Source organism: Archocentrus centrarchus, chromosome 24 (genome assembly GCF_007364275.1).
Source record: "Archocentrus centrarchus isolate MPI-CPG fArcCen1 chromosome 24, fArcCen1, whole genome shotgun sequence".
Taxonomy (NCBI): domain Eukaryota; kingdom Metazoa; phylum Chordata; class Actinopteri; order Cichliformes; family Cichlidae; genus Archocentrus; species Archocentrus centrarchus.
This window is the reverse complement of record NC_044369.1, coordinates 6,683,984-6,709,347: the sequence shown is the minus strand read 5'-3', so window position 1 is coordinate 6,709,347 and position 25,364 is coordinate 6,683,984. Positions and strand designations below refer to the sequence as shown.

The following is a 25,364-nucleotide window of genomic DNA, read 5'->3' as shown; positions in this document are numbered from 1 at the left end:
TCGTTTCACACCTTCATCAACGTAAGAAGCTCCCCTCTGATCTCATCAAAAATTTTGCTGACTAACCAAGTATGTACTGCACGTGAGGGCAGTTGTACCTGTTTACCTTCAGTCACAGAAAAGAACCATTTTATCTGTTTACACTTTGCTATATTGTCCCAAAAACAAACCCTCGGCTGCATATTAACTAAGCTGGTGTCATCTGAGGTGTTCATCACTATCGTTGACTGACAGCTGCAAATATCAAAACCTCAAAGAACTGAATAAACGCGCTTGATTCCTCAAGTCCAGACAGCATTCGTGGCTGCTGCTGAATATGTCAAACTGAATTCATTTCTACTGCCTGGACTGTTTGAGCTTGATTTATTTGATGATTAGAAGCTATGGCTTAATGATTTGAAATGGATACTTTTTTACTGATTGATAAAAAGGAAGACGTTTGTAAGAGCAACAGATGAGCCAGTGATTACGACTGTTTGTGTACAGAATTGAAAAACACATCAAATTCATGTGTAGTTAATGTTTATTTTTGCTGGACAGGTTGTTTGTTTTTTGTTTTGTTTTCTTGAATGAGTATAAAACGAGTATAAAAAAATAATGAAATTAGAACAACACGTTTCAGACTGTGGATGAAATGTCTTTCTCTTGCAACAGTCACTGCTGACCACTAGGTGTTGCATAAAGGTTTTAGTCACAGTCAGAGCAACGTGATTTTGTCATGTGGAGAATGTGGCTGAATTTGATCCCTACACTACACTGCTGATCACTACGGGTTAGTTGTCATAGTGGCTGTGGGCTGAGCTGGTGATCATGGCTGAGGATGTGGCCGTGTCAGAGGAGACTTTAACAGACGCTCTCTCTCTGTTGGTCAACATGGGCAAAGTTCTCCTACAGAACGCCAAAGAGGAAGCAGCAGGTAGGACTGATCACCTCACTGAACACCTGTCACATTTTAATCTGAAAATATAGACACCACTTAGAAATTTAGTTTTACGTCTTTGTTTGTTTTTTTTACTTTGTTTGGCCTCTTGACTAATTCAGCTTATAGCAAATGCAAATTATTATTTAAATTTTTAAAATGTGCACTTTATTACACAGTAATAACTGCCTTGTCATTGCTGTTTTACACAAACGACGATTGTAGAAAAACAGGTTGGACAATATTAGCTTGCCGAATTAAAGAACAGATTCAGCTGATGTATGTCTACAGCTGATGTTTTATTTTTGTTGACTTTTTTTAAACGTTAATCTTAGAGTATAAAAATGAGAGAAATTTGAATGGAGTCTGGGATTGCTTTTTTCCCACTTGATTTAAAGATTAGATCCAATGTGTAAAAACAAACACACACACAAAAAAAAAAAAGTTTTATGAAATTTAACCTGATAATTAATTAATATATTAAAGCTGAGTGTTAGAGTGTTTGCTACAGTGAATATTTAATAACTTGGCTTCTTGAGCATTGTTGAAGCATTGTTAGTGGATTAAAAGGGTCGTGCTGACATGAAGGTGGTGTAATGTAATCCCTGTCATGCTTATTGCCAACACAATGATATTACTCAATCAGCTGGGCCCAGTAACTGAGGCTCTTTGTTCTCTTGCAGCCTCCTTAGAGAATTTTGTCCCACATAAAATCACCACTTTATTCGGCCTGATCACAGCTGGAGCTAACTTCTACAAAAGGTAGGATTTGGCACTTAATGCTTAAAGAAACACATTTCTCTGTGTCTTTATGATAAAAATAATCACCATTCAATCTGTTGAGCAGCCTTGGAGTTAAGAAGAAGAGTGAAGCCGAGGCTATTTGGCAGAAGTCCTATCAGTAAGTATATTTAGATAGCAAGCCAAAATAAAACCACATAAATATTTTGTGAGGGTGGCAAATGGCACAGATTTTCTTTAAGCAATTTTACTAGGGAATATTTTTCATGTGTCCTTATTGCCTTGCATTTGAATTCCTTGACACCATCATGCCTGTGATATAAAATTAATGCAAACAATTTACTGAGGCAAACACGCGAGGGAGGCAGTAGACCTAATAAAATATGGAATAATAAAGAGAAAATATTGATAATATAGCCCAGCCTCCATCCCACTTGTAACTGAAAATTTGCTGAAACACCCTCAAATGTTCCCTTTTATATAATTAAGTCACCTTTATACTACTTAACACATACCACAGTTAATGAAAGGCTCTTCACAGCTGTGGTTTCAAGATACATAAGTTCTTCCATCAAAACCAATAAGTTGGCATAATAAGCTGAAGTTTTTGCTTTACTAGTTCACAACTTTTACATCATCTATCATAAATCACCTACTAGTAAAAATAGATAACTTAGTAACATTTAACAAGAATCAAAAATTTGCATGCTGAAAAATCTGACCTGTGGTGAAACTACAGTACTGTGCAGCCTGGAGTCTTGAGCAACCCCTCGTTTCTTAATGTTGTGCTTTCAAGGAGCCAGACTTTTATGTAATGTTTTTAAAGTGGTGGCTTTCTGAAGGTCTTTCGAAGTCTTTGGTTGGACATTGGCTGCTTTTTCACTCATTTTCAGTCCAGTTCTTCTACTTGAGCATTTTCAGAAGAACCTTTTGCTTGTTTGTTAAGCCACCTCACACTGACCTGTGAATCATTCAAGCATAACTGAAGGCACCCAGCTCAACTAGTGTTGTATCTACACAACAGAAAACTCAGCTTAAATTGCATCTTTAGGAACTTTTGTTTTGTAACGATCTGTTGCAAAAACACATAATTTGTTTCCATTTCTTTAGTTGAGTCTATGAAAAATGCCAAAGATAACACAGTTTGACAGACAAAAAATAATATTTTTGCACCAACAAGGTGATTCCCAAAGAGCAATTAGCTGAAAACCTGGCATATTGGCATGCTGTGCAGTGTGTCTTTAAGAAAGTTTGACAAACTGGACAAGTGGCGGACATAAGGAGTGGCAGGCCTAAAACTTTCTACAGCAAATGAACAATATCTAAGAAACAGGGAAAAAAAAAAATCCAGCAAAGACCTGACACAGGACAGAAAAGCACACAGTGGAACCCAATCAGTCATGGATTGGCCTCCCCAGAGCCTGAAGGTCAACATTATTGAAGCAGTGTGGGATCATCTTGGCAGAGAATGGAACAAAAGGCAGCCAACATCCAAAGAAGAGCTTTGAGTGTCCTTCAGTAAGCCTGGAGAACTATTTCTAAAGAAATTACAAGAAAGCTTGCATCAGAGAGTTCAGGCTGTGTTGAACAATAAGTGGTCATACCAAATATTGACTTTCGAGCTTCTTAAAATTGTGCAAACTCGTAGACTGTATTTCCATTTATGTTTACACACATTTCAATAAATCACTAAACCTATTTTCCTAACAAAATCTAAAGAAATTAGGGGTGACTCAAGACTTTTGCACAGAACTGTAACTGCTGACAGCAGCAAATCAAGAACACAGTATTAGCTCAGGTGATCTCGATGCTGACTGTTGGACGTTGGATGGCAGACCATGTTGTGCTGGTTATCATTTTCTTTTGCTGTGCTGAAACCTTTGTATCATCAGTCGTGTGTATTATTCCAGCTGTGCAGCGGTGAGAGAGCAGGTGGAGGAGCTTCTGCAGCTGGAGGTCTGTACATGTGCAAACTTCATTTAAGAAAGTCAGAAATATTTGATCTTGTTAGCTGTTAATTTGTTTATTTTGTCAAAGACGATGATATCTTGGTGGACTGGTTGAATATCGACTAATTATTTTCTTGCAGTATATTTGTGGGAATTACAGTTACTAGGAAGTACTAGGAAGCATTAAAAGTGTGACCTAATTATATTTTGATGATTATAACTCAGATTAGCCCTGTTGGTTTATCAGACTTGGTCCAGTATGACGATAAAACTGGTGCTAAAATTCAATCTAAGTGTTACTAAAAAGTAACAAATTTAACCTGGTGAACCAGCAGAAGCACCATAAATGTGATATAATGTTGCCTGCATTGTTGGCAAATTTGTTCTCTGCCTTACCCAAGGACACTTGAGCATTTGAACTGTACGAGCTGGGGATCGAACTACCAACCTTCAGATTGGTAGACAATCCGCTATAGTGTACATCTGTTTGTTTTTAATATTAATGTCCAACAAAATGACAGTATGCGGTGAAAAAAACAAAACAAAAAACAAATTGATCCTTCTGTCCAGACTTGATGAAATGCAGATTTTTTTTTTTTTTGTAATGATTTATCACCTGAACCATTTATTGCTGATTGAGGAAATTTGGAGAAGCTAGCTTATATTAGTTTATAAACCTTACTGCTACTTTTAAAAATAGTTTGTTTAGTTTCCAGGCAGATGTTCATTTTTAGAAGTGTAAACCAAACCCATGACACTGTAACAGTTTAACTCTTTAAGCTGTGTGCTTGTGTTTGCAGAACGAGTGGGACTCCTTCCTGGAGAGTGTGGACGAAGGTCTGCAGACAACAGATGTGCAGCTGTCTGGAGGAAACAAGACAGACAGTCTGAGCCCAGAAACTCTGTTTACAGATGGAAGGAGTGGAAAGTAAGTTCACACACCAGCCCTGATGGTGGCGCCCTCAACAAAAACTAGTTTAAAGCTAAAAGCATCAGCTGGTTTGAAGTGGTTTATGTTGTGTCTTAATCAGCCCGCTTGGGATGAACATGTGTGTTTTGTTTTTTGTTAAATGAAAGCCAGAGACTGGCTTCAGTGTTTCATTAAGAGTTGTTGGTTCATTGTCTGGTTGTGTGGTTAAAGGAGTGTGACTCTGGGTCAGTACCTGGGTCAGGGTCAAAGCCTGCTGCTGGTTCTCACCAGACATTTTGGATGTCTGCTGTCACGAGACCATGTGACCGAGCTGGAGGCCTGTCAGGTCAGTCAAAATATAGGAAAATACATATTTTTTGAATTACTAATGAGTAATTTCCAAAAGCCACAAATGACTGGTTAGAGGGGTGAGAACAGCGAAAGCCAAGTTTAAGGTTTAAATCTATAAAGGCCAGTTTGTGATGATGAGAGTGGCTGCTAGGTATACTGATTAACATAAAACAACAATCATCATCATCATAATAAAAGGCGGTATGACATAAAACCAAGTCTATAGCCTTTTCAGAGTGCGCTAAAATGTAATCTTATTATCTCAGAGGTATAAAGATGGGATCAGTAATCTGCTCAGTTTGATTTTTATTTATTTGCTGCAAATTCGTCTTTTTATGAATTGGAATCACGCATAATAATGCCCTTCATTTTTACACTTCCTGTTTTACATGATGTCAAACATCACGCTTCATCTCACTCAGAGTTTAGGCTAACAATATTAACTTTGCCCTTTCCATTTTATTCTCAGAGAAGTTCACCCTCCAGGAACTCCAGCCAGTCTTAGCCGCATACCGTTGGTCACATTGGGCCAAATTAATTAATCAGTTAACTCTCTAATAATTAAATAAAATAATTAAAAGTAAAAATATACTGTTTTCAAAATAAAAGTAGCTAAGTGGCCAAACACCCGTCATAGTGATACAATTACAAACTAGCAGGAACAGCAAGTGTGCTGTTTATTGTAGAATCCCTTCACATTAAAAATTTCACTAAAATTGAATAAGATTTTTAACATTAGCTGCCCCTAGCAAGTGTAAAGGTAGCCATCAATTTGCTTGTGACAATCAAAACTAATAAGCATTATTTTGGATAATTGTTACAAAATTAAGACTTTAATTAGTAAATCTGACACAGTTACCGCTGTAAGCTGCACATGCAAATATTAAATACGAGCAATTAGGTGGCAGCCTGGTTCTATCAAATAAAATAAAAGCACATTTTCTTAACGAGCATTTCAAAACCTCACTCACATAATATTTTTGACTTTTTTTTTTTTTTTAAATCATTAAATAAGCAGAAGATGGATGGATGGTAAACAATTGGAAGATGCACATTTTATAATAAGTTAAATACAGGGCTATTTATTTGCTGTGAGCATTGAGATCCAAGTTAAGGAAACTAAGTATTCATACTGCAAACTTCTTAGCAAGAAAGCACGTAACAAAATATGAAGATGCTGAAATATCACTTTTATCTCTTTGAAACTTTATTGTGTCTACAAAAGATTCCAACATTTTTCCCAAAGTGACTGTCCTCACTTGACCTTGCAGCCACAACCTATTATCCATAGGTCTATACAAAAAAAACCCCTAAGCAAATGGCCATAGAATTAAAAGTGAAATAACAATAGTCAAGAGAAGCAAAAAGAGGCCTTTAAGAAAACATATTAACAGTGTTTATCGGTGTTTAACATCTTGTCGTCTGCAGGCCCTCCTGGAGGCTCGGTCAGTGCGGGTCCTGATAGTTTCTTTCGGCAGTGTCGAGGGAGCTCAGCTGTGGTTGGAGCAGACTGGATGTACCTTCGACATTCTGCTGGATCCACAGAGAAAGGTTAAGATCTTTTTTTATTGTCCTGATCCAGTCGTCTGATTTATTTAAAAAAAAAAAAGTATGTTTAATCATTTAACAGTTAAAATGAAAACAATCAAATGTATTAGAGTCCATCTGCATATTGTGTTATATTTTATATTTCTATTCAGTGCTGTTAGGGAGGTGCATAAACTTTAAATAGGCCACTGTAATTTATAGAAAGTATTTGTGGCTGTGGCTCAGTACAAACAAACTAAGGGGAACCAGAGGATTTAGCAGCTGTTTGATGATGTGTCGTCCACCAGAGTCAACCACCAGATGTCAGCTGGAGTAAAATAGAAACAACCAAATATGAAAAAAGAACATTTTCCACATGGCACACAAGCAATCATCTTCACAAAAAATGTGTGTGTAAAAAAGTTGTGTGCTACTGACTCTATAGAACTCATGGTACGTTAATGTGTCTTTTCTGGCACAGGTGTACAGAAGTTTTGGCCTTGGCTCGTCCTACATCAAGGTGATGAAGTTTGACTGCCTGCTACAGTACTCAAACTATGTAGCTGCAAACATAGACTTCCCAGATTTCCCGCATCGTCTGCTGGAAGACCTCTACCAGGTAAGAATGCACAAGTCTGCAAAAACCTTTGACGAGTGATGACGCTGTGAAGAAAACCTAGAAAATTATCCAAGGTTGGATTTACCTCTATTCTTCTTTTTTTCTGTTCCGTGAATATTACATGGTACCAGGTCTTGGTGGAAATATGGACATGTAGGTAGAAAACACAAATCATTAAATTCAGGTCACGGTATACACTAAACAGTAAAAAATTTCATGTGCTTTTTAATAGTGTACTTTAGAAGTTATACTATAAACTGTAATGCCCACTAGTTGAAACAGTCAGGGTTCCTATAACAAAAATGAATCTTTTGGGGTTTAAGGGACTCCAGAGGTTTCAGGTGCAATACATTTTTAGGTCACTTGGGGGCAGTGGCACATTCACGTTGTCCTTTTAAGGCAACCTTAATGGTAAACAGTTATTTATTTATATATGCAGCATGTTATGGAGCAACATATTCATTAACTTTTACATTCTAACACTATTTTCATATTTACATATCTCTGTAATACGTCAGTTATAGCTGTTTTAAAGCCTCAGCCGTCTCTTGTTTTAGAAAATGAATCTTAAATAGTCCGTAACAGATAGTGTGACTTGTTTAGGTGGATGTGGTAGTTCAAAGTAGCTCTCATTGTTGGTTTGTTATTGGGCGTCATTGAAAATCATGCAAAAACATTTTTTTTCCCTGTGTACTACTTCTGTACTGTGTCACACAGTCTCAGATGCATTTTTCTTCACTGACTTCACTGAAACTTTAACACTTGATTCTTCTTCTGATCCTTAAAATTTGCAGATTTAAAAACATGCAGGAGCGGTAATAACAGTAATGTCTGCTTATCTTTTCAGTTGGGAGGCGACTTTTTGCTGGACGATGCAGGGAAGGTGCTTCTGTCTCATCCATCTAAAAACCCTCTGGACAGGCCGACTGTGGAGGACGTCCTGCAGGCTGTGGACCGTGAGCTCCACTAACTCTGCTTATAAGCAGAAGCTGTGAAATTCACAGTGGCAGACACTGAGCCTGTATTCATCGGCGGTAGGAGCGGTTTAAAGCTGACGCCACAGAGGAAGAGCAGCTATTTGGCTCACGTTCATGACGTCACACCTTCCACTCATGACATCATGAAGAGGTGCGACTGATGCTGCGGCGCGAAGCAGAGACGACTGCTCTTCTTTGTTGTGTCAGCGTTGTGATGGCAGCATTTTTAAATAAAGTAGTGAATTTAATTAAAACTTAGTTTTATAATATATTATTCGTTATTTAACTTTAACAAGGACAGCGATTTGATTGAGCAATGTTACCTTTAAAGGTGCATTAAGCAGGTTTGGATTTTAGCGACCCCTAGTGGCAGTGGAAGGTAACACTTTTGTAATTTTGAAATGACATTACACAGAAATCAGGCAAATTGCTCCTTTTAACAGCTGCTGTGATGTAGATCTCATTATTTTATATCTATGATTTGGTATAAATGTATACATGTATGGTCATGTATGCAGCCTCGATTTAAATAAAAAGTGCCATTTGTAATAAAGTTCTTACATGTTTCTGACAATTTAGACGAAATATAACAAGACCTGTGACATCTTCTATAGCAAAAAAAAAAAAGGAATTCACCTCTGTAACAGTTGAGAAATTGAGGAGGTTTTGTCTTGGTTATTAACATTAAAACTCATTTGAGGCTATTGATTCAGCAGTAGTATTTACAAAAAAAAAAAACAAAAAGCACCATGCCTTACAAAGGAAAGAAATCTTTCTTTTACCTGTTGAATGAGTCTGACGGATCAGAAAGTGATGATGTACACTGTATCAACCTCTAGTAAAGATTTATTTAAAAAAAACAAACATCCAGCCTTTTATATACAGTACAATTTTCTCATTTTATGTATGCGCTCTGGCTTAGGATACATTTGCATGATGTGTCATTTTTAAGGAGGTAAAAAGGGGTTCAGAAGTGAGACTGCAGTTTTCTCTCACCAAAGTTATCGGATAATCAGGGAATCACGCCCTGCGCTAGACTTTGTGAAAACATCTTCGGTGTGTAACAGAGAAATGCTGCTTAATTCCACTTCAGCCAGAGTACACACTGATTCGTCCCTTCAAGAGGTTCAGTATGTGCCGAGAAAAATGCCTCCAAATGCTTTCCATTTTTCCCTTTTTTTTTTGGAAACTTGACAAATATTTAGAATTCCGTGAATGAAATCACAGCAGAGTCCCGTCTGGCTTTAACTCATATTACTGCTGCAGCATGAATAATGTAATATTCATAAGTCATAAATCAGTACAGAACTGAAATAGCAATGCAGGAATTTCTGTGTATGAGACATCATTGAAAAGGCTTTAAATACTATGAAGTATTTCCATCCAGCAAGAGACTACTTAAACAATGCTACAATGCCTTAAAAGAAAATAAATTATTAGAAAATTATAAATGGATTTTGATTTCCAATGATCACCTGCTGGTGTTTGATGTCATAAAGAGAGGTTATTTTTAAAAAAGAGTTCCTTCTAAAGAGCCACCCTGTCATCAAATTCGCACATATAGTTCATGGACCGATCGCAGTAGTGGTCCCACCAGTCGCCGTCATCTGACGACATCGCCACGCAGTTCTCTCGCCTCCCTCCGTCCGGCTGGCTGGACAGGAAGTGTTTACGCCACTGGAAGTACGTAACCCCAGTCCCATCGTCAAAGAGGTACAGGCCCTCTGAGCGCAGGTCGTTGATACCCAGCCAGACTGGCCAGTTTCCAGGGTGGAAGAAAGACTTGACATAGTCAGCCAAGGCCTCCTGCTCCTTGCGATCTCGTGGCATTGCCATGCGACCTCCACGTTCTATGCACTTCCTGGACGCTCCGGCGTAATCCTCTTGGCTATTGTACACCAGATAACACTTGTAGCCGATCCGGTGTCCCTTCTCGCACCCTTTGAAGCAGAGAAAAATGATACAAATGATATGATTTCAGACATTTAGGGTGAGTTTCTGGATAGGCCACCTGACCCAGGCTCCAAAAGTGAGGCAGTCCCCGTAGAGAACCATGTAAAAACTTTACAACAGAAATAAACACATAAGGACTCTTGTTTTGGTCTCTGTGGTTTATCTGCCCCTTCTTGGTAACCTTATAAAGTAACTGTGGAAAACATGCTGGCATACAGAAATTAATGCATGTGTTGTCTCTGTTTTTAGCTGTGTTTTGGTCTCCACTGTCACCTAAGGGAATTTGTTTTTGTGACTGCTGAATTCCCCACCTTTATGCAAAAAAGTCTGCTGTTTGAGCCTGAGCAGGTACCATATGTGGGTTTATTTTCCACTGAAAACAGTTACCATGCAACAAGAAGAGTGAACCAAAACAAATTCATGGCCTGAATATAAAAACGTGCTAAAACAAGCCACAGAAGTGCGGGAAGCAGTGGTGACAGTTCTCTCTCAGAAGCGCTGGTTTTGGTTGCAGGTATCAGAGCTGATTGACTGACTGAGCTGTGGTGCATCTCCCTCCTTTTTTATGTCTAACTACTACCCAGAATCAAGTCAATCCTTTGTCGTGCCTCATGCAGCTACATCTACTCGGGTAATGCCTGGAGTGCCGAGCCATCAGCGCGATCTTCAGTTTAAAAGTATGAGTGCTGACAGAAATGCTGTAAAATTTCAGTTTAAAAGTATCTGAGTGCTGACAGAAATGCTGTAAAATTTCAGCACATCTTGTTGATAAAAATATTGGGTTTATTTGCATATTACTGAACAATGACATGTAAGCTCCTGCATGTTGCATCATGTGCCCAGGTTGCTATTCACCTTGCACATTTCTACGCACTTAAATATCACAGAAACAGCAGTAAGCTGATGTGCTTACCTGGGCTTCAGCTTATATAACCCCTCCTCAATTGAATTAAAAGTCTGGTAACAATTTATTTATCCTACAGTGAGACTTTTAGGTGAAAAACCTTTTTACATATGTTTTACTCATTATTTTCTCATTACTGATAGTTTAACAAGTCATATGGAAAAGAATAACACACTTGTACCTTCCAGCCTTCCGATCTCCTTGCGGTTGTCCTTGCTGTGTTGGTAGACCTCCCGGATGCTGTCCTCCAGCTCCCCGACTTTAGCTGCCATGTGAGTGATGAGGAGAAAGAAGGGGACATAAACGTTAGTACAGCACTGGGCTTTGTTCTCATTAGTTTTCTTGAATTTTAAGGTCTGCAGTGGAAAATAAAAGCTCCCCCACCACAACAATAATACCCCTAATCTTCAATTTATACCGACACACACACGTTACAATTAAACTGAGATAGTGGGGAAAACCATCACCGCTCTTACCATCCATTCTAGAGAGACGGTCCATCAACTGGCTGACTTTAACATCCAGAGTGTAGTGGCCCACATTCAGCTTGTGGATCGCCAGGTCCACACTGGCCAGTCTGGATACTGTCAGAGCAAAGAGTGACAGAGCACAGTGTGAGATATATATATATATATATGTATATATATATATCAAAGAAGGGAACTGCATCCATATGTGCTACTTTCCAAATGTGGTCACCTCTTGGCCCCAAAACTAAATACCAACGACCAAAGACGGGCTAGATGTGAACGCACAATGACATCATCAGGGATGTCCAGTTTTGGTGAGTGAAATGCTAGTATTCACACTCATTCGCAGGTGTTAGTGTCCATGTGATACTGCTATAAGTCTATGGATGCATCTTACTAACCAAGTTTGGTTTCATTACTCAGCTCTTTTTCGGTCTCTACCAACTCTTGAGGGTGATGCCTCTCTTACAGTGCAGAGATAAGACTCTGATTATGGATGATATTATAGGTTTCTCCTACAACCAAAACCATTCAGTATTTGTCTAAACAAGGCTTCGAACATTTAGAAAATAACATACAGACATAGTTGTATGAGTTCTCAAAGTCCGATAACGGGCTGGTCGGCTCTGGTTCCGGTTCTGGAAGAATATCAGGGACATCGCCTCTTGTCCTCTTCACCTCTGGTTCAGAAGCCTGTTGAAACACACGCACATAAAACTCCCAATCCATCACATTTAAGTGTGTTTAGTGACTGGGCTTTAGTGGTTAAAATAAAACCAAAGCCACCTTCCCTTCCCGCCCTAAACCAACTTATTAGAGTTGTATCCAAAATCCAGTTTATACACATCTGGAGCTATTTTACTTTCATAATTTCCTTACAGTAGAAAATAGAGACACTCAAGTCAGGCCAACAATTTCACTTCCATTACAATTATGGGATGCAGAGGAGCTCAACTAAGTTTATTGTTTTAGATTTAGATTTTAAAGCTTAGTGGATAAAAATGTTTCCCTTTAAAAGTTTAATATCTATTTATCTTAGCTGGAAGGCACGCGGTCTATACTTTGATCAGCAACAACATTATATTCACAAGTATCAACATGTTCCCTCAGTAGCTTATGGCCCACTGGAGGGAGAGGGGTGTTTTATTTTGAAGTCAAACACACACAGACAAGTCCAATGAAAGAAAAACCTGTTGGGTTGATCTGCTTCTCTGGGTGTGTCATCATCAGTTCTTCACATGTCCTTTCCATTACATCATAACTTACAGTAGATAAAGGAGTTTAGGTCATGTTTTCCACTTTATTCACAGGTTTGTCTTAAGAAAAAAAGAAAAGAAAACCCTGCCCTAATGTGTCTTAATTGCCTCATTCACTAAAACACACACATTCACATTCACTTATATACATGTACTGAATATGAAAGGAGTTAGTGTCTTAACCAAACAGGAAAAACACAACAGTGAGAGGAGTCTAAAAAGAGCGCCGAACCGAACGTACTGTACAGCATATGAAGTCCTGACCTGTGCTGATGCAGCGCTGATCGTCCCTGTAGGAACACACGCACCCAGAGAACATAAACACAGCAGAGCGAGTGAGGTGGCAGCCGGTCCCATTTTCTGCTTCATAGTAACTCTGCTTTTCCTTCAGCAGCAAAAACTCCCTCTGTACCTCCAAGTCTCTCTCTCTGTCTCTCTCCTTTCACTGTCTGCGTTCCCCTCTCTCTCTCCTTCACTCCTCTTTCCCTGGAAGAGCAGCAGGAAGGCAGCAGGAATCTCCCATTAGATGTGTGAATGGGAGCTGGTGTACAGCCCCCTTTAAAAAAAAAATCACAGGTATCAAACAGGAAAAATCAAAATAAAGCCCCGTTGCCTGCCTGCCTGCAGCCTGCTCTTCTCTCCTCCTTCAGAGTAGCGCTCCTTTCAAACAAAGGAAAGCTCTTTGTTTTTCCTCCTACCTCCCATTTCCACTCTTTGTGTGCACACTGTGGATTTACAGGTCTCTGTCCGGTGGAAAACATGTACAGTATCTCTAAAGCATAAACAGTTCACGGACCAAGACAAACAGGCTTATTCTCAGCTTTGCATTAATGTATTCTGAGGCTTTTATAAATACCTCCAACATATTGGCAACAAATTTATCAGATAATCCAATGTTTAGGATTAAATTAGCTTAAAATAAATGCTTCATCCTTCCTCTCTCTTCAGTAACTGCATCTTTATGACTTCTTGTGCTTGTGTCAATGTGTAAGAAAAAGGTTACATGTTAGCATTAGCCACTTTCAGCTACTAATTCTAACAGACCAGGTGAGGGTAAGAAAAAGTGAGCATTTTATTTCAGTCCTGTTTCCAAAAAAAGCTGGAATGCTGTCAAAATGTAACTAAAAGCAGAATGCAATTATTCGCAAACCAAAAATCTAAATGTACAGAGATCAATATCACATTTTTAAACTTTGAGAAATTCAGACAGGGATAACAAAAGACTGGAAAACCAAACACCTGGTGGATTAACTCACAAGTGGGCATAAAGAGAGCAGTAAAGATGGGGAGGGGTCACCGCGTTGTGGAAGAACGTGAATAGCATATCTCAGTGAAAAAGTGCAACTATTTTGTGCATTCCCTCATAGATTGTACATAATGTGACAAAAAAAATTCTGAGAAGCTGGAGAAATTTCTATGCAAGGCGTTGTCCAGAAACTAAAACTGAACGTTCAGAAATAGGACATTTCTGAAAACCAATGTGAATGATAGTGCATTCACAGAATCGAGCTGAAACGCTCCCGTGGCCTGAACAATTAAATCTGTCCTCGGCAATCTGTCCAGGGTGCATCCCAGCTTTCACCCAATGACAGCCAGGATAGACCCCAGCAGCCCCACCCTGCATCCCTGAACTTGTTAAATGGAAGAAGATGGACTGACTGATTCTGACAGCGGTCACATCATCAATAAACATCAGCGGCCTGGGTTCTGCTGGCAGCTGTGTATGCAGATGACATAGCATTATCTCCACCATGTTTGAGACGATGTGGTATGCTTCAGATCATGAGCTGCTTTTCTCCTTCTCCATACTTTTCTCTGGGTTTTATCTGCCCGAGCTGTGCAGGCTCTTTTAGATGTTTTCTACTCTGACCTTCTTGTTCTTGAGTTAAAACAGTGGTTTGCACCTTGCTGTAAATTCTCCGTATTGTCATTCTTGAAGGCAGCTCTTGGTTGTAGACTCTGCAGACTAAGGAAAGAATTCTTTCATTATCTTCTGTGGTCTTTAAGGCCTTTTGGTGTTGCTGAGCTGGCCAGAGCATTTTTCATTTTAGCACTGTATGAGATTGTTGATTTGGCTACTCCAAATCCAAGTTTCTGCTATCTCTGATTTATTTTGGTTTTTCAGCCTAATGATGGCCTCCTTCACTTGCATCAACATCTCTGCTTCATTTTTCATGGAGGGAACAGACCTCACCTCACTTGAAAGTCAAATTATATATACTATATATCATATATACAGACAAATAGCCCTTTTATTAATTTGGCTAAATATTTATAATTTGACCTGGTTGTCAAAATTTTCTAGTATAATTAAACACACTGCTGCAACAGAAGTATGGTTTTGTGAATTTGTTTAGGAAATTGTGACATAATGACAAAACTGCCACTGAAACCTTATGTAAGCGGATGTGTGTTTGTGTGTGTGTGTGTGTCCATGTGTGTTTGGGCCTGCAGCAGGAGGTATGCCAGTTAAAATGCCACAAGAATCCAGCTGAGTTTCCAGGGAAGCGAATGAGGAAAGGCTGTGTGATGTGGAGACTGGGTGGAGCTCAGACAGGGACTGCGAGGGACAGTCAGGTCTGAGTCTGCAGGACAGCTGCACATGCACAGCTGGTTTAGTAACACAACTGATTCCAGACATGTTTCCAGACCTCAGTTTGGAGTCAACCAATGGTCTGGAAAAAAATGTGAGCAGGAAAATCCCTGCTTTAACATTAACGTTTCTTATCACTGGTTTATGGAAACAATGAAATCAAAGCAACTATATTCAGATGTGTCATTATACATTATGCATTTTTTTTACATGCTCAAAAAGTACATGCTGTACATTGTAAGACATTTATGTCATACTCTTTACTAGTGCATGAAATGAAATAATCCTAGTAGTCATAATTTTGTAGAATAGGAATGAAATATAAGTTTTGCTCACTTATCAAGTGTATCAAAAATATCTGGATGACTCAGTCAAATTTCCACCGAAATTTGGATGGACCTTATCATGTCTGACTTCTCAGATGTGAACAAAGCTTTTAGAATAGGGGAAAACATCAGTCAGGAACAATACTAACATTTCTGTTGGCTCTGCAAAGATGACCTTTGGTTTTATTTTCACTTAATAATGTCTGTAGACTCCCTCATTAGTCTGCTAGACATAAGGTAACAAACTGTTACACAACAAGAATCCTGCCTCTGTTTTCGTTGTAACTTTAATACCATGCGATGATTTTCATTCATCCAAATATTTGGAAAAAAAAAAAAAAAAATCTTCACCCAAACATTTCCTGAACACAAAGCAGCCATTCAGGGCCTGGAAGCACTGGGTGGTGGTGCAGTGAGGCGGCTGGACTGGACAGAGGTGCCTCAGTCCAGAGAAGGTGGTGATGAACTCAGATAGAGTAGGCAAACTTGAAGACAAGCACTCATAATATATGACATACCAGCAATATAAGGAGGTTATGACCCGACTCTGACTAGTTTAAAGTCACACATTGTAGCCTAATTCTACACAACTTCAAAATGAATTTGTGCCAGTGTTGCACGCACTGAAGTCTGCTAACAAGTAGCCTATTACTGTATATAAAGCTTTTTTTTTTTCTCTTTTATTTTTTAGAATTGGACAGGGGGCTGTGCAAACACTGAAACTGCCTCAAGTGATCTCACCTGACTCAGTGGGTCTGAATGCTCCTCATATTTGCTCAACTCTGTCAGATGACAAGTTGCATTCTGGGTAATGTAGGTGCCAAATTTTGAATGGGAAGAAAAAGCAGGCTCTGCAGATGTGACCTCAGGGACTGAGAAATAAAGCTAATGCCCCAAGCGCTAAAAACTGCAGTACCTCATATAGCCACTTGAGGCTGGTTCCAAAATTGAGCCTTGCTACCCAAGCTGGCCAGTCAGTCAGCTGTAGTCCAAACATGCAAATTTAACGAATTAAACGTTTTAAGTTACCTTTAGACATATGTAAGTTTCTGTTGTGAATTAACTACACTTCTAGCATCTAGTCATTATTTGTCAATGGTTGCCATCAAGGGCTAATCAGCATGCTTCCCTGTAAGAAACACCAAAGGACATAAGTACAGTTTTATTTTGTTTTGCATATATTATTGATGCTCTATTTTCATATATCATTTTCTTCCATACATAATTTTCTATCCCAGCTGTCATAGGGAGAGAGGCTGAGAGTCTGAGTGATTGAGAGGCAGACCACCCTCCACGCTCACATTCACACCTACGGTCAATTTAGAGTTACCAATTAACCTAACATGCATGACTGTGGGAGAAAGCTCAGTTCAATATTTTGGATGCTATTTTTGCAGCTTTCTTACAAACTGACAAAGATTCAAACTAAGGATATTTCCTCTAGATTTTTATTGTATTTTACTTAATTTTCAAAGTTCAAAACATAATTTCAGTTAGTTTGAATTTGTTCAAAAGTCTAGCTTTTATTTTAGTGAACTAACATGTTTTTACATCTAGTTCCTATTTTAATTAGCTATAATAATCTTGCATTCTTGCCTGGATACAGTAAATGGTACGTAGCCACTGCCAACAGCCCGTTCACTTACTATGAATAATGGAAGCCTGCAGAGCACCTGCACCTCTAAAGCTAACTTATTGTTACATTGCATGTTTTTATTCTATACAGATATGACTCCTTGAGCCTTTAGGCTACCTTTGGGCTAAAACAGGAAAACACGCTTCCCCATTTCCAGTCTTTATGTGAAGCTAGGCTAACAGCTACATATTTGTTATACAGACTTTACTGAAGTTCAAAGAACTATTTTAGATATTTAGGCCCATCAAAAGACTTGCAACAATGACAAATGTTACTTTAAGTGCCAGTCTCTCAGCTCCATATACTGACTCATGTAGCCATGCCTACATCAGCCCTTCACAGCATGCTTAATGCATGAAACAGAATATCGCTCTCCCATTCTTACAATACACACTGCATTGTGGTCGCTTTGCACCTGAGGGAGACGGTAAATTTAGGTCTAATGATTCTGAATGGGGCTGATGTGTTGTTTTCACAGAGCAGCAAAAAAAATTTCCTTCATCTGCGGCACCCTTCTCTCCTCATTTTTCCTAACGGCATGTTGGAGCTCTTAGAAATTATAGCTGGAGAAACTGATCTCATGGAGCTGAGGTCAACGAAAATGCAAACAAGCAGGAAAAAAGTTCTGATGACAAACAATTGACCACCCTGGAGCAAAACTTTGGGTTGGCAGTGGAACTGCTAATTTCTTTTCTTCTGTTTTTCTAATACGAAACAAATTCCACCAACTGATGAAGCATTTGCTACTATAAGCTACTGCAGTGACCTCCTCCATTTCCTCCACATGGAAGTTTGGAAATCATCATGGCCTTTATTAAATTAGGGATTATTTGTGGGTGTGATATGTCCATTACAAAGGAATGTGGTTCATGTTAAAAATTTAAAAAGAAAAAGAGGCAGGTTTAAGTTTAATTTATTTACTTCCTTCCAAACTGTAACCCCAAAATGCACGAGTGTGATACATATGTGTAAACAGAAGATACAATGAGCAGATAGATATAAAATCTGTAAAATCTAACTATGTACTAGATGTTACATGTACATCTGAGACAAGTGCTACCAATCACTATAAGCCTGCCCATTTACCTACCACACAATGTTTCGGTGCAAGTCGTTATAGATGCACACTAGCTTTGTTCAGCACTACTTTGAGGTCAAAGGTGAAAGGTGGGAGGGGTAAAAGTGTTGGCAAGGAGATCAATCCATACAGAACATCTGTAACAGGTTCCCACAGCAGCCCAGACAAAAAAGCCCATGACTTTGGCATGACTAAGTGTGAACACTTCCCAGCTGTTCTTCCCTCCTGTGTGTGTGTGTGTGTGTGTGTGTGTGTTTAAATACCAAAGAGAAGGTTTCTACTTTAGCTGTGTTTAAACCAACCAACAACTTCTATGTATGTATAAAAGCTTTAAATACATTCTGCAGTAATATGAGATATAACGGTAAAATCCCATGATTTCTACTGTAGTAATTGCACTATGTGAGCCAGGACTGCAACACTGAGCACTACTCTAAATCTCTTAGGTTTACGGGAATATATAAGTATAAATAAGAAGCACATGAGAAGAAAATCATAACAAAAAATAAGAAAAACATGGAAAGGGTTTTAGTGTTTTGTTCCATGCTTATGGTATAAAACTGTTGTTAGTGTCTAAGAGCTACATTTGAAGTCAATTGTGCATTCATACTGCAAGCAGCAAAATCATCAGGTTACCATATTTATCAGGATTACGTGGCCAGTGTGTACATGAGGTCAATGAACCCAGCATACACAAACAACATTTTTCTCTGACTGGATTTCCAATCAGCTTTATTCCTCCTTCATATTTTCTATCATTGTTATTCATATCAAGTGTAAAATGGGGAGTGTTTGGCAATTCTAAGGACTCAAGCCTATTCCAAGAAGAGAAAGGGGAGGGAAAAAAAACAACAACCCACCAGCACAGGGGCAGTGAGATAATGTCTTAACTACCCACTGGAGACAATTACAAGAACATAATGTGGTTATTTTTAAAGAATGTTGTCTCTTAAATCTAGACGTGGATGTGTGTAGTCATGGCAGTATGGTCCTCTAAATTGATGATGAGGATGACTCATTCAGAGCGGTGACTGGGTTCTGCTGTGGTTTACCAGTTGTCTAGGAAGTCGAATCCAGTCTTCAGGATGCTGCTGCTTGTGTTAAACTGAAAAGAGACAGGGAGACGCTGATGAAGAGCATAAGGGACAGAAGATATTGTACAGAGACTGGTTGTGTTTGTGCCATTATTATTTTAGCTTAGCCCCTGCCAACACAGAAGTCATAACAGAGAAAGACCTTCTTTTGTATTGTCCCTCCCACTGCCTTAGAGGAGGTCCCACTGACAACTGGCTGACACGAGAGGCTCGTCAGATGATGCAACTCACACGGGCCTCTCAGGCTATAAAAGCTTGTGGCTCTCTCTTTGATTCCTCATAGCAACAACCCTCTTTAGCATTTGTGCTTTTTTTTTTTCAAAAACAAGAACATCTTGTGTGGTCTCCCTCCTGGCTCACATACTTGTGCCAGTTTATAATGAAAACTGAGGATTCAAACCAAAAACTCTCGGCAGCAGCCACTGTCTGTGCTTCTCATGGATTCTTTTTTTTTTTTTTTCCATGTTCCTCTTCTTGGTAAACTCTGCTCTGTCCTGTTCAAGCCATTCAACAGCATCACTGCCACTGGGATCTGCTGTGTTGGTTTTTTATAAAACTGCATGCAAGCGTCTCTCCACAGTCTCTGCATTGGTTCAACTCTATGCAGCCAAAGTCCTACTCGAGCCGACACCAACGCGGGACCATAACTCACACATTAGTCTTCTGTTACTAATGAAATGAAGGTGACCGTGTCGGTTGGTGCTATATAAATACAAGTGGATTGAACTGCATGTTTCACAGTAGAACGACATGAATGCAGTCTTTCCGTAGCACCTGTGCCGATCCTGTAATGCCACCATTTTTTAAAAAATTTATTTGACCTTTACTTAACCAGGAAGTTAAACTCTTGATATTGTAGTGTCCTGTGCTGAGATAGTGAGGGTTAACCGGAGCTGCCTGGTTTAAACTAAGAACCCTCTTGCTATGAGGCAACAGTACTAACCACTGAGCCATCTTGGACCAGGAGTGGATTAGCTACACAACAGCCTGCAGCTTTAATACAGAAACATGGGTCAGGTATGAGCAACGAAATTAAAATGTAACAGCTACATATAAACTCTTAGCTCTAATATTATGGCACAACATGCCAAGACTTACTGTTACATGAATCACTGTCAATATCCAAGTTCAGTTTTCATCCATGGGGTCAAATAACAATTTAACAAGTATGATATAACGAGTCCTCGATCAAATGTAAAAGCTATAGGTTTGTTGTTAGTACAAACAATAATGGACAGAAAGTAACAACAAGTACTTATCAATTCCACTTCTAAAGTGCTGTACTCGGTAACTGCAGCTTCTGAAAAATGAACTTACCTGGGTAAAGTTGGGGCTGATGTCCAAGTTGGGCGAACTCTCTTCCTGCTTCTCTTTCTCCTTAGGGAGGTTTGAAGGCTTGGACACCAGGTTGGAGGAGAACATTTCATCCACCGTGTTGCTGACGGATGGCAGGGTGCTCTGAGATCTCTCCCAGCCGCCGTTCGAAGATGGGACGCTGATGGGAGGAGGTGGGTTTGGAGAGATGGAGATGGATGCCGGGGTTGCACTGACAGCGGTGGGGACAGGAGGTGGTGGAGCAGGAGGCCTGGGTGCTCTCTGCTTGGTGGACCTAGTAGGAGCCGGAGGGTGGGGCTCTGCTGTTTCAGGCTCCCTGGGGCTGACAGAGGTTTCCTGTAAGAAAATGGAGAGAAAGAAGCTGAAAAAGATAATACTGAGAAACAAACCAGGCATAATTTTTTTTGAATGGTTTTTTTTTTAAACTGTAATTTGTTTACATTTGCCATCTGCTTCTATGACACTCACTGAGGCTTCACAGATGCCAGATATCTTAGTTTCAGGCTAGATTCTATTTCAAGATACAGTCTGGCAGATGGAACGTTCCAGCCTTTACACACGTTATCATTTATTGGAAACTTTACAGACCATAACTCCTGCTTTTACTTCAGAATTCAGCAGTAACCAGAACTTTTTTGAAAAAGTTCCAACCTGCAGAAATGACACCTGATTGTAATCAGTAAGCGAGATGTGATGGTATTTTTCCGTGCTTACCTGTCGGAGGTAGGATGGGAGGGGTTTCTCCCCTTTCTCTATGGATTTGATCTGACTGGGGGTCAGGGACTGGAAGTCAGCTTGCTCGCCCTCCAGCCTGGACCTCTCAGCGCTGATCTTCCAGAAAGACGACTCCTCCTCCGGCCTCCGGCCCTCACTGACAGACACCTTCACAACCAGAGAAACAGTTCATTACACAATCCTGTTGATTTAGCCCTGCATTCTTAAGATATTGTGAAGCAAGGCTTGCTGGGTAAAATTCCTAAAACCACACTCAAGCAAGTTCTGTTCAAAATGTGAGTAAAGGTGAAGATTATTCAGAAAGCAATTCTATATAAAAACACATTAATCTTTTGCGGATACAACAAGCTATTGTTATGAGGAAAATTGCAATAGTCACATATTGTACAGTACTTAATATTTATACCATTTTAACATGGCATTAAAAATTATTACATCTACTTCATTTTGCCTTAAAATTGCTTGACTATTTAAGGTTTTAAATCATTTTACAGTCCTACTGTATCAGTCAAATTTTATAAAAGACCATTACTAATTAGGTAAACACTGCCTTTCCAAATGAACCACAGTACACTCCCAATCGCTGCTTCAAATATGCGGCCTGATCATACCTTTGTTCCAGGTGTACTCTTGCCAATCTGACTGGCAGCTTTTACAGCTTTTGCGTCGGCCTGCGAGGAAGAGATCCCCTGATCTGCAGAGCCTGATGTCAAGCTGAAATCCATCTGACTCTGAAAGACGGGAATTACATGTAAGGTAAGATATACCAAAAGTGAAATTCCTGTTTTACAGCAACCATAAACACTGTAAATAACTGTACAATAGAAAGAAGCTCAATTAAATATAAAAACTCTCCATCCATCCATCCTCTTCCGCTTATCCAATTCAGGGTCACGGTTGGCCTGGAGCTATCATAGGGCGAGAGGCAGGGCACACCCTGGACAGGTCGCCAATCTTTCACAGGGCTAACAGACCACCAGTCACACTCCCATTCACACCTACAGTCAATTTAGAATCACCAATCAACTCAACGTGCACATTTTTGGACAGTGAGAGGAAGCCTTGGCACATGGATAGAAACCACGCAGACACAGGGTGAAAACGCAAACTCCATCTTCTTGCTGTGAGGCGATGGTGCTAACCACCACACCATCGTATTGCCCTATTGCATCTAAATAAAAAAAAAACATTTTAAAGTAAAAATGGAAATTAAAAAAATTAAAAGCAGACTGAAATACCATAAATTGATGTTATAAAGTAAAGAAGATAAGATAAGATAGTGTTTATTTGTCACATGTGCAGTTATACACAGTACAATGCACAGTGAAATGTATTTAATAACACCATTGTTAACTTGTAATTGCAAGATTCTGCAAAATGTGCATGTTTATACACTGTCACATTAAAAAATTTGACAGGAATTTATTTTTACCTTTGTTTCCCATGAAAAAGGGGCAGAGTGCTCATCCTGCCAGGTGATATCCTAGACAGAGAAACACATGCTGTGATTACAGATTCAGCTTATACAATTATTGCTTTCAGTACCCATGTTTAAGTATATTTTTAATAATTTAGGTGGTTTTAGTAACATAATGTATAAGTCTGGATATTTTCCATAATCCAGCTCCCACACCTTCATAAACAGACTTTACAATTGCAGGACTTCCGTTGCGAAACATTGATTTATCAACTTTTTGACACTTCCTACCTGCCAGTTTAAGAGGAGGTTGAGGGTTTTAAACTTTCTCTGTATCAGCTGAATGTTGGTCAGAATCTGGTCATAGCTGCATTCATATCATTAAAAAGCTATTCTTTGTGTACATCAACTCATGCAAAAATGTTGTTGTGAGCTGATTTGTTCTTGTTTTCATACTTATTATAAAACAGCGAATACCTTGTTAGTTGCAAGCACCTGTGGCCCATAAAAGGACACTGAATTTGCAACCTCCAACGTGTTTTCAGTATTTATCTCTTACAAATGAACTATTGCATTACAAAATCCATATATAATCAGCGTTTCTTTGCATATATAAAAATACAACAAATGTAAAAACTTTAATATATATATTTTCCACTGTTACATCTTTCGATTCATTATAAAATAATATAAATACCATTTGCTGCCAGTCGTCTCGACAGAGTGACGTTTACCAACATATTTTAAAGGCTACGTGGCTCTTGTTAGCAGGCTACTCCTGTTAGCGGGCTACTCCCACCCTAAAACACACCTTAAAACCCACAAAAGCCGAACTCTAATGTCTTTTAACTACCTCTTCTCCGAAATGAACTATCTTCTGGCCCGTCTGAATGAGCAGTTTAGGGTAACAGGCCACTTCTTCACGCTCAACTCTGTGCATAGCGTATCGGGCTCGAATATGAGGATCCATCATCCAGTTGTCGATAGCGTTGTCTTGCTCTTGCGGCGTCATTTTCTCCCAAGACGAGCCGTGCTTGGCTTTGATTTTCTCCCTCTCCTGCATTATTTTCTTTGCCATGGAGTTGATGGAGGAGAAGTACTCCAACTTCTTTTCCTCCATCCTGTGGGCATCGAGCCCCGCTACGGTTGCGGCGGCCATCTTTAACTGGGGCCAGCTGTTGTTATTGTGAGAAGGAGGAAGCCGGTATGCGTCGCTGGGTGGGCGGAAGCATTCACATTTGACGGCTAGTGGCGTCATCTAGTGTTTTTCCTGACTGTGGGAATGTGCGTTTGTGACCTGCTACTGATCCAAAACGTACTGCTTAAAATAAAATAAAATAAAATAAAATAAAGAAACACGTTTAATCGGAGTATATATTGGACTTCTGGGACATTGATCTTGTCGGTTAAGTAGCAGAGGGGGTTGCTAATAATCAGTTTCAGCTGCTTTGGTGTTAATGAAAATAACAACAGGTGTACAAGAGGAGCAACAACAATGAGACACCCCCCAAACAGGAATGGCTTTACGGGTGGAGGGCACTGATATTTTCCCCTCCTCATCTTTTCTGACAGTTTTTTTTTTCTCACCAGTTTTGCATTTGGCTACGGTCAATGTCACTGATGGTAGGATGAGGTGATACCTCGATTCTACAGAGGCTGCACAGGTTGTCTAACTCCTCCAGGATGGCACACCAATATGTGACATTGCCTTGATTTTGAAGTCTTTAACTCGCATGCTTTTGTTTTGAAGGCAAAACATGCGCCCCCCCCCCTTCCTCTGAACGGCTCTGAGTGTTTGGGAGGTGGGAGACAGCGGCAGGAGTCAGAAACTCTTGAATGAGGTAAAACAGTCTGTTGGGAATGTTGCCATGAACAGAGCCGGACTGAGGCATAGGCGACATATGCGGCCCCCCAAGCTCACATACATTTGTAATGAAACTTTATGCTAATGCACTGGTGACATTTGTCTATGCACTGGTAACAATTATCTTTGCACTGGTAACATTTATCTTTGCACTGGTAACATTTATCTGTGCACTGGTAACAATTATCTATGCACTGGTAACATTTATGTGTGCACTGGTAACAATTATCTATACATTTGTAACAATTATCTATGCACTGGTAATATTTGTGTATGCACTGGTAACATTTATCTGTGCACTGGTAACAATTATCTGTGCACTGGTAACATTTATCTGTGCACTGGTAACATTTATCTGTGCACTGGTAATATTTGTGTATGCACTGGTAACAATTATCTTTGCACTGGTAACATTTATCTGTGCACTGGTAACAATTATCTATGCACTGGTAACATTTATGTGTGCACTAGTAACAATTATCTATACATTTGTAACAATTATCTATGCACTGGTAATATTTGTGTATGCACTGGTAACATTTATCTGTGCACTGGTAACAATTATCTGTGCACTGGTAACATTTATCTGTGCACTGGTAACATTTATCTGTGCATTGGTAACATTTATGTGTGCACTGGTAACATTTATCTGTGCACTGGTAACATTTATCTGTGCATTGGTAACATTTATGTGTGCACTGGTAACAATT

General features: G+C 39.4%; 3 protein-coding genes across 3 annotated transcripts; 1 reads left to right on the top strand and 2 right to left on the bottom strand.

Moving 5' to 3' along the window:
- Nucleotides 1-777: 777 nt before the first annotated feature.
- selenol (selenoprotein L) lies at nt 778-8,546 on the top strand. Its single transcript, XM_030721723.1, has 9 exons — nt 778-916; nt 1,603-1,681; nt 1,767-1,820; nt 3,571-3,616; nt 4,410-4,537; nt 4,751-4,865; nt 6,299-6,421; nt 6,879-7,016; nt 7,864-8,546. The coding sequence occupies exons 1-9, from the start codon at nt 811-813 to the stop codon at nt 7,984-7,986; spliced, it is 912 nt and encodes a 303-aa protein (XP_030577583.1). The 5' UTR covers nt 778-810; the 3' UTR covers nt 7,987-8,546.
- Nucleotides 8,547-8,871: 325 nt separating this feature from the next.
- On the bottom strand, nt 8,872-13,085 carry clec11a (C-type lectin domain containing 11A). Its single transcript, XM_030722083.1, has 5 exons — nt 12,841-13,085; nt 11,899-12,013; nt 11,327-11,434; nt 11,032-11,115; nt 8,872-9,933 (listed from the first exon to the last, which is right to left on the bottom strand). Exons 1-5 carry the CDS (start codon nt 12,943-12,945, stop codon nt 9,521-9,523), a joined length of 825 nt encoding a protein of 274 aa, XP_030577943.1. The 5' UTR covers nt 12,946-13,085; the 3' UTR covers nt 8,872-9,520.
- A 4,943-nt stretch (nt 13,086-18,028) lies between these two features.
- c24h1orf198 (chromosome 24 C1orf198 homolog) lies at nt 18,029-23,989 on the bottom strand. Its single transcript, XM_030722210.1, has 6 exons — nt 23,644-23,989; nt 22,806-22,856; nt 21,985-22,104; nt 21,353-21,520; nt 20,621-20,974; nt 18,029-19,314 (listed from the first exon to the last, which is right to left on the bottom strand). Exons 1-6 carry the CDS (start codon nt 23,947-23,949, stop codon nt 19,258-19,260), a joined length of 1,056 nt encoding a protein of 351 aa, XP_030578070.1. The 5' UTR covers nt 23,950-23,989; the 3' UTR covers nt 18,029-19,257.
- Between the last annotated feature and the right edge of the window lie 1,375 nt (nt 23,990-25,364).

Coding starts and splice junctions, on each gene's coding strand:
- selenol (XM_030721723.1), top strand. CDS start 811: ATGGCTGAGGATGTGGCCGTGTCAGAGGAGACTTTAACAGACGCTCTC. Junction 917..1,602: donor CGCCAAAGAGGAAGCAGCAG/GTAGGACTGATC, acceptor GTTCTCTTGCAG/CCTCCTTAGAGAATTTTGTC. Junction 7,017..7,863: donor TGCTGGAAGACCTCTACCAG/GTAAGAATGCAC, acceptor TTATCTTTTCAG/TTGGGAGGCGACTTTTTGCT.
- c24h1orf198 (XM_030722210.1), bottom strand. CDS start 23,949: ATGGCCGCCGCAACCGTAGCGGGGCTCGATGCCCACAGGATGGAGGAA. Junction 22,857..23,643: donor TAGTTCATTTCGGAGAAGAG/GTAGTTAAAAGA, acceptor TTCTCTGTCTAG/GATATCACCTGGCAGGATGA. Junction 21,521..21,984: donor AGAGTACACCTGGAACAAAG/GTATGATCAGGC, acceptor CTGGTTGTGAAG/GTGTCTGTCAGTGAGGGCCG.
- clec11a (XM_030722083.1), bottom strand. CDS start 12,945: ATGAAGCAGAAAATGGGACCGGCTGCCACCTCACTCGCTCTGCTGTGT. Junction 11,116..11,326: donor CCGTCTCTCTAGAATGGATG/GTAAGAGCGGTG, acceptor CTCACATGGCAG/CTAAAGTCGGGGAGCTGGAG. Junction 9,934..11,031: donor GGAGATCGGAAGGCTGGAAG/GTACAAGTGTGT, acceptor TCTGCTTCAAAG/GGTGCGAGAAGGGACACCGG.